General features: G+C 37.6%; 2 protein-coding genes across 6 annotated transcripts; one reads left to right on the forward strand and one right to left on the reverse strand.

The window, feature by feature from the left end:
* Mnd (L-type amino acid transporter minidiscs) lies at positions 1-11,862 on the forward strand. 2 transcript variants are annotated; one of them, XM_071770694.1, is made up of 10 exons: positions 11-278; positions 463-608; positions 1,620-3,045; positions 6,563-6,781; positions 7,316-7,586; positions 7,963-8,086; positions 8,624-8,824; positions 10,430-10,579; positions 10,685-10,862; positions 11,003-11,862. In XM_071770694.1, the coding sequence occupies exons 3-10, from the start codon at positions 2,775-2,777 to the stop codon at positions 11,062-11,064; spliced, it is 1,476 nt and encodes a 491-aa protein (XP_071626795.1). In that variant the 5' UTR covers positions 11-278; positions 463-608; positions 1,620-2,774; the 3' UTR covers positions 11,065-11,862. The 2 variants fall into 2 exon arrangements, with proteins under 2 accessions (XP_071626794.1, XP_071626795.1); XM_071770693.1 differs by having other exon boundaries at positions 1-278; positions 10,430-10,862.
* On the reverse strand, positions 9,006-16,519 carry LOC139808585 (ubiquitin-conjugating enzyme E2Q-like protein 1). Of its 4 annotated transcripts, XR_011730904.1 has the most exons (6): positions 16,078-16,518; positions 14,989-15,266; positions 14,412-14,825; positions 13,842-14,176; positions 10,632-10,901; positions 9,006-9,966 (listed from the first exon to the last, which is right to left on the reverse strand). XR_011730904.1 is itself a non-coding variant. In XM_071770726.1 (4 exons), exons 2-4 carry the CDS (start codon positions 15,223-15,225, stop codon positions 14,048-14,050), a joined length of 780 nt encoding a protein of 259 aa, XP_071626827.1. In that variant the 5' UTR covers positions 15,226-15,266; positions 16,150-16,519; the 3' UTR covers positions 12,500-14,047. The 4 variants fall into 4 exon arrangements, 2 of the variants coding, with proteins under 2 accessions (XP_071626827.1, XP_071626826.1); XR_011730905.1 differs by lacking the exon at positions 10,632-10,901; XM_071770726.1 differs by lacking the exons at positions 9,006-9,966; positions 10,632-10,901 and having other exon boundaries at positions 12,500-14,176; positions 16,150-16,519.
* Positions 16,520-16,651: the final 132 nt, after the last annotated feature.

The following is a 16,651-nucleotide window of genomic DNA, read 5'->3' on the forward strand; positions in this document are numbered from 1 at the left end:
CGCACATCGCCCCGATCCCGCTTTCTCACGGGGAAACAATGATCCTTCGTACGCGGCGGCACGTGTCGCGACGACTCGCGAACGGCGTGAAGATTGCCGCGAGACGCTGCGCGCCGAGACGCCCCGGTCCTCACGTGACTCGCGCCCGCAGGATCGCCGCGCGATCGGCACGCTGATCGAAACGCGATTCGATCGTTGCGCGGGGTCGCAAGGGCGGCAGAGAATTCTCGTGGGTGAACGTTCACGACGAAAAAGCACAGCGTTGCGCTATTTGCAGTGTAAGGGCCGATATTTCATGTGTCGTACGACGTACGACAAGCTTCGTCCAGGCGTACTAATTGGCTATAAGATAGAAGATTTCTAGAAACTCGAGAATTTCTCTATCCTGCGACCAATTAACATGCTTAAAAAATTTGTCGTACGACACACGTAGTATCAGGCTAATTTTGCAAAATACAATAGATTGAAAGATGAAACGTACGTGACGGAAATTTGACCGCCGCGTGAATCCACCATACTCTGCAGACTCTGCAGTAATGCAATACCGGTCATTTCGGGGTCTGTAAACTGCAGGATTCTCGATTTGTGGAGAAATTAATTGGAAAAATGTATGTATGATATAAAATACTTATTCATCGAAAAAAAACGCCAAGACCGCGTTGTTATTGTTAAATTTTTAATCGGCACTTTGACCAAACTTTTCTATCGAGGAGAAATCGAACCAAATTTTTCGTAGTCTCGCAGGTTAAATTTTTTTCGAATTTCTATCGTCTATGTAACATTTTCGCGAACGATAAACATTTTCGCGAACGATAAACATTGTCGCAAACGATAAACATTGTCGCAAAGATAATAAGTCTAATTCCCAGATAGCACGTATGTCTACAAAATGTTTTAAAAACATCTTTGAGACCTCTTAAGACGTTATTAAACTCGTATTACATATTATATAGTATGATTAATAATATTAATTGTTAACTTATAATTATTAATTATTAATCTATGTAACTTATGTGACTTATTAATGATTAATAAATGTATATTAGACTTATTAATAAGCCTAATGTATAATGGACTTATATTATCTTATTATGTTCGTATGATAATAAAGTCTATCGATTAACATTATGAAATCGTCGACTTTCCTGGGCTCTTGACTCGACGAGAAGTCTCGCGTGACAGAATTGCCGCGAGTGACACGAACGCAGTAGTCATCAATAGGTCTGTTGTTTATGTTTATAGCTGCACTATGTCATTCTTTTTACACATGGGATGTAATTAAACGTTGGAGAGGAAAGGAGGGAGGATGAAAAGTGTAAAACGTTTAGTTACAAAGAGCAAACATTATACCCATTATACTAATGCATTTTATTGATATGTCATCGAGCTTGAGGGGCTACCGGCTGATGCGACATCCTCTCTTTCTGTCAAAATTTTCATCGCTCCCTTATCACCTGTTTTTTAAAATATGAAATATTGCCTGTTTTACGTGAGATATTAATTATCGCCCTTCCTTTTATGTAAAATGTAAATTATCACCTGTTTTATGTAAAATGATAAATGTCGCCTTCTTTCACATCGTAAATACACATCGGAAAGATACATTATCTTTTTCACAGGTGTGCGAGTCCCGTTTGGCGGTTCATGATGCAACACGGATCGGGACACCCGTAAGACACATAGAACCTGAGGTGAGGGGCAGTGGCGCAGGAACGGTGGGCACTCGCTGATGAAATTGGAAGAAAAAAATTGCTTGCGTTGTATATAGCATATCTTGAATGTCGAAGTTTTATTATGGAGAAACTGCGGAACAGTGCTAGTACGTGATTTGTGCCGTTTTTACCTAAGTGAACATTATATGCTGAACGATACATTTCTTAAAGCGACAGCACAAAACCGTGGTGTGAATACGACGAGAAACCACGTTCGCGTCAGGAAACGCCGAATTTCAGTGCGATCATCAGTTTGTCGACATTACTCCGAGATTGTTCATCGTTCTTTTAGCGAAAGGCGGAAGAGGACCGTGAAATGTCGACGTAGCAAAAAAATTCGTCAGTGGATCTTTATTTATTTCCATCGCGCGTGGTCTTGATTTTCCATCGTACTTTCAGGGGGACGCGAGGGGAGAGAAGGAAGGCCGCGCTGCCTCGAATTTCGGAGGCCCGTATGCCGGTCGCGCTCCGACGAAATTTTCGGAGCGCGCGTGTCCGCGCCAATGGGCGCGCGTGTTCGCGCGGCGGGCGCCGCTAGCGTCGCGTCAGTTCGATCGGCGAATCACGTCGTTGTCGAAGGGTAGGAGACGACGACGGTGGTGAGCGTAGCGTATAGCCGTGGCGAGCGCGAAGCCCGAAGCCGCGAAGCGAAATCGCGAGCGGCAGTTCGGCAATCGCGGCCCGGCACGCAAGTCGCGCACATCCGTCGCGCGAGACGCTCCTTGCCACGTGGTTGATACGCGGCGTGAGGGCGCGCGTGCGTTTTATCTCTCTTTCTCTCGCTCTTTCCCCTGTTCTCTGTTTTTCTTCCGCCCTCTTATCTTCCACTTATCTCCCACAATTTCCGCTTTTTATCCGCCTTGCCCACGTGCGTCGTCACCGCGTCGCGTCGCCACGCATTCGCGGTAATGCCCACGCGGCACGCCGCCGTCGCCGTCGCCAGAGTACACCGAGTCGTCGCGTGGAAACGTGCGTGACGTTCGAGTACGCGCGCTCGCGCGCGCGCGCCTATTTCGTACTTTCAAAAAGGGCTCTAACAATAAGTCCCGCGACGCGCGAAAGATGCCGGACAAGGTAGCGCCGGCGGAGAAGCCGGTCCTGCGGCCGGACGACGCCGCGAAAACCAAGAGCGACGGCGAGGGCGTCAAGCTAAAGAAGGAGCTGGGTCTGTGGAACGGCGTGGCGATCATCGTCGGCATCATCGTCGGCGCCGGTATCTTCGTGTCGCCCAAAGGCGTGCTCAGGAACAGCGGCAGCGTCGGCCAGGCGCTCATCGTTTGGATCTTCTCCGGGATCCTGTCCCTCATCGGGGCTCTATGTTACGCCGAGCTAGGTAAGCGGAATTTCGAAATGATGAAACTTTTTGGGACGGTTGCTTTTCTTCGTAAGCTCCTCATCCATTCAAATCGACGCGCTCGGCAAAAGAGGGAAGAACCGGTTCGATGCTCCCATTGTCTGACGTACGTATATCCTGAGAGAGAGACATATCTTCCCGCGAAAATAAATGTGTAGAGTATCAATACCCTATACCCCAAGAGAGAAAAATATATTATACCTTTAACATCTCACACTATTGCCATGCAAAGAAAAAAAATATATGTGATATAGCAATTTACAACATATACACACATGTTTTGCTGTTACAACAAAAGAACTGTGAACGTTTTTAAAAATAATGATGTCGTTAATATGTCATTAATGCTGGAATGTAAATTTGAAAAATAGTAATTATAAAAATTTGATGGCTTTTTTAAAAATATATATACAGCTCCGCTACACATCGTAAGTTTACGTATTATCATATACATATGTCGTTTTACGTATACCTATCTTTTGATACATGTATCTTTTTCATGTACATGGGAAAAAATAAAGTGGTTTTAAATAAGTACGAGGTAAAGTAACAATTTTCTCTCAAATCAGTTTTACATGAAAAGTACAGTATGTAATGTGAATAAACAACGACAATTTTTCACATAAAAATTGTCTAAAGTTGCTTAACAAATCAATATATTAAAAAATTCTTTACTTTTCTATATATTTATAAATTGGAATCTTTTTCCGAACTCGATTCATGTTTAAGATTCGAGATAGTTGTACTTGTTCTCAAAAGGCAAATACGTACTCTTTTATTTACCTTATATTTTATTTATTTGATATATGCTTTCATTGTTCCTATACTACGTTTATACGATCGTTACTTCTGCAGTAACTTACGATAATTCCTTCGCGTAAACGGAATTTTGTAGTAACTTACGATAATTTACTCCGTTTAAACGAGTGACTTATCGTAAGTTACTACAAAAGTAACGCTCGCGTAAACGTAGTACTGGTCAACGATACTATTACGACAGCGATACTGTTTTGTATGCGCACGTGATATTGCTGTGCACAACGGTGTATGCTGGTATTTACATTCTCGTGCGACATCTCTATGACTAAAATTTCGCCGACAATGACTTAAGAAAAGACCGCGAATACGTATTTCACATGAGCTGTTTTTTAATAAGGGAGGAAAAATGGAGTAAATAATCGTCTTTGGTAAGACATAACTAAATTCATTCTTGGACCACAAAAATTTAGTTTTGCGAAATTATGACCTGAAATTTTACGATAAATATAAAAAGTGAGAAAAAGTTCTAATAATTTTCAAATAGCGAGATATGTGTATAATTATAAATTATAAATTATATTAAGAAATTAATATAATTTATCGATATAATTAATAATTTTTGTACTTTGTCGAAATATTCTCGCGACAATAAATTTCTAAATAAAAATTTCACATAACCTGTTTTCGAATAAGAGAGGAAAAATTGAGTAGATAATGGTCTTTGATAAGATATAACTGAACATTTTTTAACTACAAACATTTTGTTTTGCGAAGTTATAATAGCCTGAAATTTTACAATAAATATAAGAAGAGAGAAAAAGTTCTAATTGTTTTCAAATGATGAGATATATTTACCCAATAATTATATAAATTATATTAAAAGCTGAATATAAATTAATAATTTTTGTACTTTGCCGAAATATTCTCGCGACAATGAAGAACCTCTAAATGCAAAATTAACATGAAAAACATGACATATATTTTGTTTAATTATTTTATCGATAATTCTTAATCTAAATCCATACCGTCCAGCGCAAAGTTTGATTCCTGTTCTATCTAAACTAAAGGAAGATAAAATTTATCAAGATCGACGTTTAATTTTGTAACGAGTAAGTTTATCGCAAATTTTGCAATTTCTCGTTATCTTGTACTATTTTTATCTACTGATAAAAAATATCGTAGATTTCTTATGTACTAATTGTAAGTTTAAAAATAGTTAGAGAGGGAGAGAGAGAGAGAGAGAGAGAGAGAGATCGAGTTTGGTCATATATTAGGACGCATTCACCATTTTGTTTCCTGTAATGATACATGTTACATTTACTGTTATATTCTTAATAATATAAATATTAATTCATAGCTCTCGACCAGCGGGTCATCCACGTATTACTATTTTTCGCGCCTGAACTTAAATCCGCGATCTTACGTTAACAGCGATACAACGATGCGTAACAATAGTCCTGATATCAAAGGCCGGTTATAAGAGCGAACTGTCGCGTTGCAAAAGACAAATTGATCAAATAACGACGTACTTAATCATCGACAATATAACGAATGTCTATAAGAAAAATGCTTACTTTGCACTATTGATACTCTGTTTTCGACACAGCCTATTTTTAGTGCTGATATTTTATCTCCGATATCAGAGCTAGATATCGCTCACTGCATGTTTGTGCAATTGCAGACGTTCTCACGGTGCTCTCAAAATTAAAAAAGAATATTGAAGCTGACATAGTGCATTAGTCAGAACATTCGCAACTATAATAAATTGAATAAATTCCATAAAAGTTAAGACTAAACCGATTCTTGATTAAGCAACGTACAAGTTATAAGAGAGAAAAGTGTAAAAAATATAAGAAAAAATGAAAAAAACCAGATGGACTGCAAAATTTGGGCGGATCCGACGATGATAAGCGAGAGAGATATCGCAAAATTGCGGAATGGAACGGGCATACGATAAAGCGCATTGTATATCATTGCAGGGATGATTTGTGAGGGAACAAAGTCGATTCGCGTGATGCAGATTGCGTGTTGGAAATCGACGAATACAATAACGCAGCTGATGGGTACACGTACCCGACTTGATCCCTGACCTGATGATAATTAAACAATGTTACGCGCGTTATTGCACGATCGACTATCGATGACGGATAATAGCGGTAATATTTTCTGTCCGAGTGACCTCTGACATGTCGAGATTTTTCCGCGGTTTTAAAAATAAAAATCGATTGAATTGGACATCTCTCCGCTCATCCGAGTTGATTGATGAAATTTTATATGTAAGCTAGTACACGTAATGCATGGATAATCATACAAGACATAATAACGTAAAGCATATGATTGCATTATCTTTTTCCTTAGGTTTTAGCCTTCTTTTTATGTTAATTTATTTTTATGTTAATTTATTTTATCAGTTTATTTTTATGTTAATTTATTTTATCAGTTTATTTTTAGCAACTTATTTCTCTCTCTCTCTCTCTTTTTGTCAATTTATTTTATTTTTTATTTTTTATGTTTTCCTATATCTTTCTTTCATGCACAACTTAATTATCTGCCTTAATCCCACTCAGTTTTAATCACTTTTTAATCTGGATTACTCTTTAAGCGAGATATAATTTGTCAGCTGAAATGATTTTTATCAGATTTTATTAAATTCTTTATAATTTTCTTTTATTTCTAATAGGAATAAGTCGGCTAAATTAGTAAAAAGAATAGATGAGATCTTTTTGCATCCATGCAGGTACGATGATACCCAAATCCGGTGGCGATTACGCGTACATCAGCGACGCCTTCGGACCTTTGCCAGCATTCCTTTACCTCTGGGTGGCGTTGTTCATCCTGGTACCAACGGGGAACGCGATCACGGCACTCACGTTCGCACAATACATATTGCAGCCCGTATGGCCCGGATGCGAGCCGCCATATGCAGCGGTGCGACTACTTGCTGCCGTGATCACATGTAAGATGAATACACATGTTTTTATGAATACATATGTACTTTATTTATAGTCTATAGTAAAATATATAGAAATATATGATGTGATCTAATAAAGTAGCCTTCGGATAACTTTTATAAAAAGCTTTCAGTTAATTTCTGTTAACTGTCTTTTAATGTCTTTATTGTCTTTTAATATAATATTGATTGCATTAAATTTCTGTCAGCTTTCCTTTCTATTCAACCAATTGATATCTCTCTCAGAAAGTGCAGACGATTTCGCATCAATGGCTGTAGACAATTGCGCGATACCTGTGTAAATGTTTGTTGAACTGGCTAAAAGTACCGTGACGCACGTATACGCAATGAAATTTAACGATCGCAAGAATAAAGATTCGCGCGAAAACACGATGCAAATGTATGCGACTTTTAAATATAGCCCGGAGAAACGTTATTCATACTCTCATCAGATTGTTTTCACACACGCGGTTGCGGCGTGTGCGAATGCAGCGAATAACAGCATATGTATGGCAATTTCACCGTTGTTCGCGTTCGCAGGTCTGTTGACCGCCATCAACTGCTACAATGTCAAATGGGCAACCAGAGTGCAGGACATCTTCACCGGCACCAAGATCTTTGCTCTGATAATTATCATGGTCGCCGGTTTCTGGTGGCTCTGCATGGGCCATACGGAGAACTTTCAGCATCCGATGGCTGGCACCAACACCCAACCCGGTTACATCGCTTTGGCAGTTTATTCCGGACTGTTCTCCTACTCGGGGTGGAATTACCTCAACTTTGTAACGGAGGAACTCCAAGAACCCTACAAGTAATTTTCGTGAAATGTGTTGGAATTAATCTCTCCCTGACCACTTTGCCGCGTCTCTATCGCGATTCTTTTAATTTGCAGCAAGAGAACAGGGTAATACCGGTCAGATCATATCGAGCATTTTCTTATTTTCGATAGAAAATAATACGTTGCGTTATTATTAATTTATATAAAATTAATGATATTTTAATAACATTTTGATATAATTAAAATTTATTTATTATTTATTTGTAGAACTTTGTCTTATATTTTAATAGAAATAAATATTTTTATTTTATCGAAGCGTATTGATATCTACGAAGACGATAACGTAAAATTTTTTACAGAGACTTGTGGAAACCTTCATAATGATCGTTGTTTTTAATCACTTTCGCAGGAATCTTCCAAGGGCGATTTGTATATCATTGCCGCTAGTGACAGTGATTTATGTTTTCGCGAACGTCGCCTACTTCGTCGTACTCACGCAGGATGAAATACTCGCGTCGAATGCCGTCGCTGTTGTAAGTATGCTTTTCCACGTTGTTAATAACGATTGTAGGCACGTGAGGTATCGATCCATGATTGGTTCGCTGCCAAGTGATTGCGCTCGCAATCGCAGAATATTTTATCGTCAAAAGAGAGTAATATAGATTCTAATGTATTAATTGTGATTCTAATGTATTAATTGTAAGTAATTAATGTATAAAGATAACACAAATCTTGAAAAGTAAATTTTAGAAACTTTAGAAAAGAAAAAAAATTATAACAACTTCAGTTCACGGAATTTCCTCGTGTTAAGTTGATCATAGGAACATTATATATTGAGCAATAAATAGAGGCAAGTGCGCCGAGCATAATTTCTTGCACGTGAGTTACTGGTTTTCATCGAAGCAAGAAACGCGGTAAAAATCAATAAATTATACGGTATCGCGAGAAGTGAAATCGATCCGATACAATCTATCTGATACAGATAAAAATGATGCAGTCTCGTAGTTCGCTATGATCAAGATGCTGTCCCACTTTCGATAGCCTAGTATTAATCGGAATTTCCTTTCTAGACCTTTGGCGACAAGCTGTTGGGCGTTATGTCGTGGATCATGCCGTTCTTCGTGGCATGCTCGACTTTCGGAGCATTGAACGGCGCGATCTTCGCATCGGCCAGGTTGTTCTTCGTCGGCGCCCGAAACGGACACCTCCCTACTGCCATTGCCCTCATTAATGTCCGCAACTTGACGCCGATGCCATCCCTCATTTTCCTCGTAAGTATCACATTTTCGTGAAATTGCAAAAAGAAAAAGGTTAATAAAAAGGAATTTACTTTATAGAATTTATTGTATAGATCAATATATAGATCAATTAATTCTATACAATAAAATTATTTAATCTCTACTGTTCAATTTTCTTAGAGCGTCAGTAAAAGATGAAACGATTTTATTTTACTTTTAAGACATTTCACATAATATCTCTTAATCAATAATTTTCTCGCAAACAGAACTTGAGTAAAGTAAATAAATGTCGCGAACACCTGTTTAATTTTACGGCGATTAATTACAAGTCGCTCACCTTGAAGGTCATGACATTTCAATAATGAACGTATTTGTTTTGCATATCATTCTGATCATCACTGATAATTTCTTATGAATTATTTCTTTAGTATGTTATCGTCATGTAGAAGATCGTGCATGTTTGTACTGTATGTTTGTACTGTATACATTTGTCTGGCGATAACGGAAATGGGATGTGACAATGATTCACACGTAGATAAATGATAGACACTTCATTAATTGGCAAGATTGAGTTGCAACGTTATTGGATTTATCGCGAGATTTGTTTGTCCGAGTTCGAATTGATACATTTGTACATTTATACAATGATATCAAATCCGAGTATTTCAACCATATTACAAAAAATTATGCTTATACAATTTTTGGCTGCATTATCCATCTCTTCGGAAGTTTTTAGGACTCTTTAATAAGAATATTAAAAGAAAAGATCATACGTTTTGCAGCTAACTTAGACATTTTGCCTCAAAGAAAATTCCTCTAAAGCAAATATTCAAAGAAGGCGATCGGTACATTTTGCGCGCCTTACTAAACTCGACGTCAAAGTAATCTGCGCTTCGCGTGCAATAATTCAGCCCATCCAATTGTCGGGAATAGAATTAATTGACGTATATAAATTGGGCCCCGCGAAATTACATTAAAGCTGGTGTCTTAATGAAATAAACGAATCCAGCCGGATCAGAGCGACACACGCAGAGCGGCATGCTACTATGCAGCTTGACATCTGGATTTGCGGTTCGTTAATTAAGCGCGGTAAATTGATCCTTTCACGTCGCTCTCTGGCCCCGTGTCTCTTTGACGATCGGTAGCGGAAGTCTGCTCGCGATCTCCATTCGTTTCTGTGAACGAATCAAAAGGATCGACCGCGTTAACTCTGTTCAAAGTCATGTCATGCCGTCACGAGTTACGCAAACTATTCAATTTCTAGTAAAGATATATTATATGAAATTTAATTAATTAAGAGATTATAATTAATTCTGAGATGTTGCTCATCTTTTTAATATTTTAGCAACAGCTTTTGAGATACAAGAGATTCAGATAATCTATAAGATCTCCACGTAGATTCCACTTTTCAAAATCTACTTCACTTAATTAAAAAAAAGATTCGATTTTCTTTTTTCTTTTAAATGAAATATTAATTTTAGATTTTGTCGCAAAGTTATTTAGAATCACGTGTTAAAGCGTTTTAATTGTCGCGATTCGCGATGAGTTCTAAAAGCGCCGATACGCACGCGGAGCAATTTTTCTATTCTTGTAGTCGGACTCCAATTCCGAGCGTTAAACTATAATTTCCGTTTCTAGTGCATTATCACCCTGGTACTCCTCATCATAGAGGATGTCTACGTACTAATAAATTATGTCAGCTTCGTTGAGGCTCTATTTACCACACTCTCCGTGTCTGGTCTGTTGTGGTTACGCTACAAAAAGCCCGATCTCCATCGTCCGATAAAGGTATGCGCGATTTTGCCATTTAATTTTTCGAAATTATCTAAGCGTCTTCTACCTTTTTATTTGATTGCAAGTGAAGTCTCATATTTCGCATATTTTATCCTTCAGGTTTCTATAATTTTGCCAATCATCTTCTTCATAATCTGCGCATTCTTGGTCACCCTCCCGTGCTACGTCTCGCCGTGGGAAGTAGGCGTAGGCATAATCATAATCCTGTCTGGCATTCCCGTGTACTGTATCTTCATCGATTGGAAATCGAAACCCGCCTGGCTCATCAATGGATCCCGTAAGTTATACGCGAGCTTTGGAAGCTTCTTAAAACCTGCTGCACATAGTCATTCGCGTTTATGAAACGTACTGTTATTATATATATTATGTACTATTTATATACTATATGTTTATATGTCATTACATTTTTCTGTGCAGATAATTTGAATATGGCGTGTGCGAAACTATTCATGTGCGTGCAAGAAGACAAGACGGAGTGAGTGCGTGAAACTCGCGGTAATTATTACGAAAAAATCCATAATGTGACACCCGAATTTAAGAGTGCATTTCGCACGCATCGTACTTTTTCTTAGGTAGGTGGAAAGTTGTGAATAGATAAAACGCCGACCATTATCATCTATTGGACGGCCGCATGATTGCACAAGTATTAATGATAATGCGTGAGCGAGCGATGCAGCGAGTACTATCGTCGTTCGTAATTTTTATATTCTATTCTATATATATATATATATATATATATATATATATTTGCGGAAATAATTTTTATACATATATATTCGTGATTATTTATTGTTTAACAAGTGCCTGTACGCGCCATTGCTATAGTTTATTAGCGTGTAAATTATATTCAAGTGCCAATTTTTGACACTGCCCGGCGTATTCGAAATGTCTGTTTCAAAGATACAATTTAGGATAAATATTTTTTGATTACGTAATCCGTATACACACATATATGCCACATTTTCATGTTGGATTACACAGGCATAATATAAAATAATAGAGCAATATTTATGAAGGCATAATCTAGCAATTAAATAACGATTGTTAAATAACGAATCGATATAATTTCGAGACCAATTTTTTAAGACTTTTATGTCAATTATAGCGTTTTATTTATTCGCATTTATGGGGACTATTATCTAATTATTTAAATCTGAATTCAGTGACTATACTGATTTCGATTCCCGAATTGTATATATAATGGAATAATGTAAAGTTTGTATACATTGCACGTAAATATAGTCCCGATTAAAAGTTTACAAGGGATACATAAAGAACTCTGCTTTGATTATTAATTGTACGTACAACGTTATGTGATTTTGATAATCATTGATAAATTAGTTAGTTTAAAAATTTCCTTTCCCAACGAAAAAAAAGAGATCCTAAGGAAGTAGATCTTTTCTTACTTTCAATTACCTAAGGAATGTATGTAGATTTTCTATTTTAAATGAATTAATCATTTGTACGATATTGATTAATCATTCACACGTTTACAGTTCATTGATCCCGAAAATTAAATATCATGAATAAAAAAGCATTTAAAAAGCGTTTATAAAGCGTTTAAAAAAAGAAGAACGGAATGTTTATATAACTGTATGGAGAACCTTATTATCTCTCGAAATGTGCGAATGACGTTCACGCTTTCGAGTATGGACTGTGAATGCGTCAAGTATCATTAAACGATATTTGTATTCTAATCAGATAACTGCTCAAGTAGGGGGTCATTGTAGAATTGCATTCGAGAATGATTGATCATGTGCCTTACACACGAGCAAGCAGATTTACATATTTTATGAAACAGAATAGGGCATTTTGTACAAAACGCGCAATAATTAAGTTGTACTAATGGCAAATTGTGAATAATAACAGATACGTATGTACACCTTAAAGGAACTTATAGAGACAAATAACAAATCTTTGAATAGCAACTTTATTCCAACAGATTTGATAAAACGGCATTGTAAATCGCTTTTAAGTATAACTTGCAATTAGTTTATAAGCTGTTAACGGAGATAGGAAAGAGCACTCTTTCGTGCTGTACATTTTCATTCCTAAATACCTAAACGTAGAATGTGATGTGTGGTGGAAAAAAGACACAGTATATATATGCCTGCCGCATTATTGAACTAACTTTACTACGGCAAATAGGCCAAAAGTACTGTTAATATGCGCCGAAATACGACTAATAACGGTTTCTCACGTATTTGTAAATATTTTATTTATATTTAATCTTTATCTCTCATCTTTACTTTTGAAAATCTTGTACAGATATTACTTCTCGGCGCCATATTAAAGTCAACCATTTGAATAATTATTTGGGTCTCTTATTAATCTAGATACGCTTCGTGATACGTTCGTTCATGATGAGCTGTAGGGTCTACAGTCGCGCGAACCTTCGCGACAAAATGTTAATCTGAAGTTTTGCAAAGTTTTGCAAATAGACGTTAATATTTTAAACTTGTATTTATTTGGCACATACAAGTATATGTCCAACATAACGACTGTACAAACACTTCTACGAATAATCGGTTGAGAAACATATAGAAAATCGTTTATACATGATAGTAGATTTTTGAGTCTTGCAAAAAATAAACTATCGTAGAAGCTCATAATCATGACTTCCGTTTCCGCGGAAGAATTTGGACGCAAATATCTTTTCTTTCAAGATATTGATATAAACTAAAACTTTACAAAGCGAAAAAACAAGCCATACTATTTAGTCATATTTTCGTTGTTCGTATTTACATATGCCATCAGTTCTTAAATTATTTAACAGCAACAGTTCAGTACACATTATTGAGCAATTTGTTTTCTTCATTCATTTAGTGAAGTTAATGAAATAGATTACTTTGTTATGAGCTTCCGATATTCAACGGGTAAATCTTGCAAACTTTTACCGAAAAACGCGAATAAGGATAACATTGCAACGATTCCATATTTATCTTAATAACTAATTTGGCATAATTATATAGAACTTGTGTAAGAACTTATAAGAAAACTTCGAGATCTTTAAGAAATGTCCTTTTGACGTGCAGGAGGTTTTTAAAAACGTCTTTGGCATGAATATGATCAAAATTAATACTTTTGTAGCCGGTAATTGTTTCTCTTCGCACTGCAAAGAGGACAGGTTATTAAATGAAAAATGGGAAGTTTGTATAAAGATCTTGAAATTCTCTTTTTTATAGATTCCTACGTATTTTTATTACAAAAATTAAAAAATTACTAAAAAAAACTTCCACGCGCGCTTTTTATTTACCTGATAAGCTCGGTGCTCTTCTTGGCTACATCTGCTTGTGCATTCTTCTTGCGGCAATTGGGCAACAAAATTACACTTTGGTTTTCCTAACGCAACAAAGAAATCATTGCCGGCGCTTCCGAAAAAATCGGAAAAAAACCACGTCGTTTCAAACGCCTCTTCTCAAGCAGATCTCTTCTGGCTTTCTACGATGAAATATTCTGCGGTCAGCCTTCAGCAAGCGGCGGCGTCACCCAGCCGTATTTTTCATGCGTCCTCACCAAGTTTTTGAATGTCTCTTCGGCCAATTGCCGATTGTATTCCTTGTTCGGCTTTGGTACCCTCGCCACTTGTGCCTGCCGAAATCAAAACTCACATAAATCTGAGAAATTGATAAATATAAATACGGTTAGTAACTAATTTTTTCCTAATTTAATCTTTATTTTCTTTAATCACAAACAATAAGATAAAACTGAATTTTTTAAAATTAATTGAAAGATTATTCTATACTGGACTAACATTCTCCGTGTCTAATATTGTGCGATTGAAGAAATTAGTTATTTGGTGCAGATCAAAACACGCAATGCTTACCTGTCCCTTTACAACACTGGCCGCAAACTGCATAATCATCGACTCGACGCTATACGCGCAGCACCATCCTCTCGGTGTGAGAAGCTCCATGCAGATAGCACCGCCATGCATCACGAAGCCCTGATCGATCCTCGGCGAGATTACTCTCATAAAGGGCGGCGCAAACGGGAACTCCTTTGGAAAAATCACGTGCAACAATATGTGAGGTATCTTCAGTTCGCGCATATCGGCCGCCAGCTTGCTGTCCGGATCGATCTTGTGCAATCGAACAAACCACTCGAAAACATTGTCATTTACGAGTTCCACGGTGAAGGAAGAGTCGCCACGCTGTGCTCTTTGGATCCTGTTAAACTCCTTCATTAGCCGACGCAAACCGATGTCCTTGTCGCAGGCGGCTTTGCACTCGTTGTTGTCCTGCACGAGTAAAGCTGGTTTAAAATTCTCAGGATATCCCAAGTATAACTACAAAACTATAGATAAAGAAGCTATTTTATCGTGCTTGTCCATTAAAGAAAAACAATGATTAAATCTTGTAATTTTTTTTTTTTTAACTGAACTAATCGAGAACTCCATGCACCTTTGCGGATTTCTTTGCCTTGAAGAAACAACTACGATCGGCATGAGTGGAATCCGGATTTTCCAGTATCGGTCCGTCCACTGGAATGACGGCATCTGGACGGTGATGGCGATTTAGAAGTCTCCTCGATGGCGAATTAGTCGAGCTGCTGGCTACCTCCGGTTCGGCTATCTTATCGGAAGATCGGAAGAGCTTCCGGATGGCGGCCACCACTTTCTCCTTGGATTTCGTGGACATGGTGAAAGTACCGTGTCGCTACTTTACTGGGTCTCGCGACTCTGCGTTCAAAACATTTTTATTTGTGAGAGACATTTCCAAGACCATATCACGCATCAGATTATAATGATTTAGTTTATTAATATTCTCGGTTAAGAAAAAGAATTAAAGGAATATTGCAAAGGAAAGAAAAACGCATTTGTAGGACAGATTTTTAATAAAGTGTGAATTATTTGGGTTATAAAGGGAGAAATCAACGTAAATGACAAAATATTTACTTTTATGGGGAAAAATAAAATTCATTAATGTATGTACAATACATGTATCATACGTATCATAAAGTAATTCCCTCAATTCATTAATTATATCAACTCTAGGCCTTATTGCGATTAATTTTCCTGTCAAATCAAATGCGTACAAACTGCTGTAAACATCGTCAATCGAATCATACATAACAACACATTTTCAGAAAGTGATATTTTCGTCTAAATTTCTTATATCTTAAAGATACCTTACAAACTTTCGATAACAATTTATCCCACTGGATTTTAATTTTTCGAAGTAGACAAGTATTTTTGTGAAAACATTTATAAGATATCTTCGATTTTTCGTAGAACTTTACAATGTGTCCTAGCTGATCTCTCAGCAATTGATTGGGAAATTCCTATCCGTCGTGTCAACTCCTGTCAGTCAGTCACCCTTAAGTTATCGAATTATTTATTTTCATAAGAAAATCCATCGACGATGCCAGAATGTTTTAAAGTCGCACGAGGGTGTGGAGTGTCGGAGCAGCCTCTCTTACGGAATGTTTAGCTGCTCGGAACGAGCCGAATACTGCCGATTCACTGACTTGTAATCTAACATCTGACTCACCCATTCTATCATCGGTCCTGCAGTACTTACGGCTGACAGATTGTCAGCGTGCGGCTATTGTGTACTACTTACGTAGGTACACGCGAGAACGGTGAAGATGCGAACGCCGAACATGGCGCAAGTCTCCACCCTCGTCGAACCACCAATCGACATCAGCCACGAGAACGAGCGAAGGGATAGACGCCGACGTCAACGACGATACCGGCGCTACCGTCGTGAACGGCATATAGTCGGCTACCTTTTATCGATCCAATTTGTATGACCGATAGCGTGGCTGATAGCTGCGATAGCGCGCAACCGGCAAACGCTGCTTTCTTCCATCGATAAAGGCCGACTTCTGATAAATTTTATCAGAAGTTAAGAATGTTTATAAATATTTTCTGATTGTTTACAATACAGTCGTTTACGTTAAAACTTCGACATCCAATTGTTTTCAATAAACGGATTACTGTACTCCAAATTTTTACCAAAAGAATATCTGCAAATGCGTCGAAGAATATTATATTATTACAATTGACTATAATAGGAACGGAACAATCCACGCGTAGCGCGAAAAATAAAAAGAAAATCTATG

The sequence above is a fragment of the Temnothorax longispinosus genome, chromosome 2, assembly GCF_030848805.1.
Source record: "Temnothorax longispinosus isolate EJ_2023e chromosome 2, Tlon_JGU_v1, whole genome shotgun sequence".
In the NCBI taxonomy this organism is placed as follows: domain Eukaryota; kingdom Metazoa; phylum Arthropoda; class Insecta; order Hymenoptera; family Formicidae; genus Temnothorax; species Temnothorax longispinosus.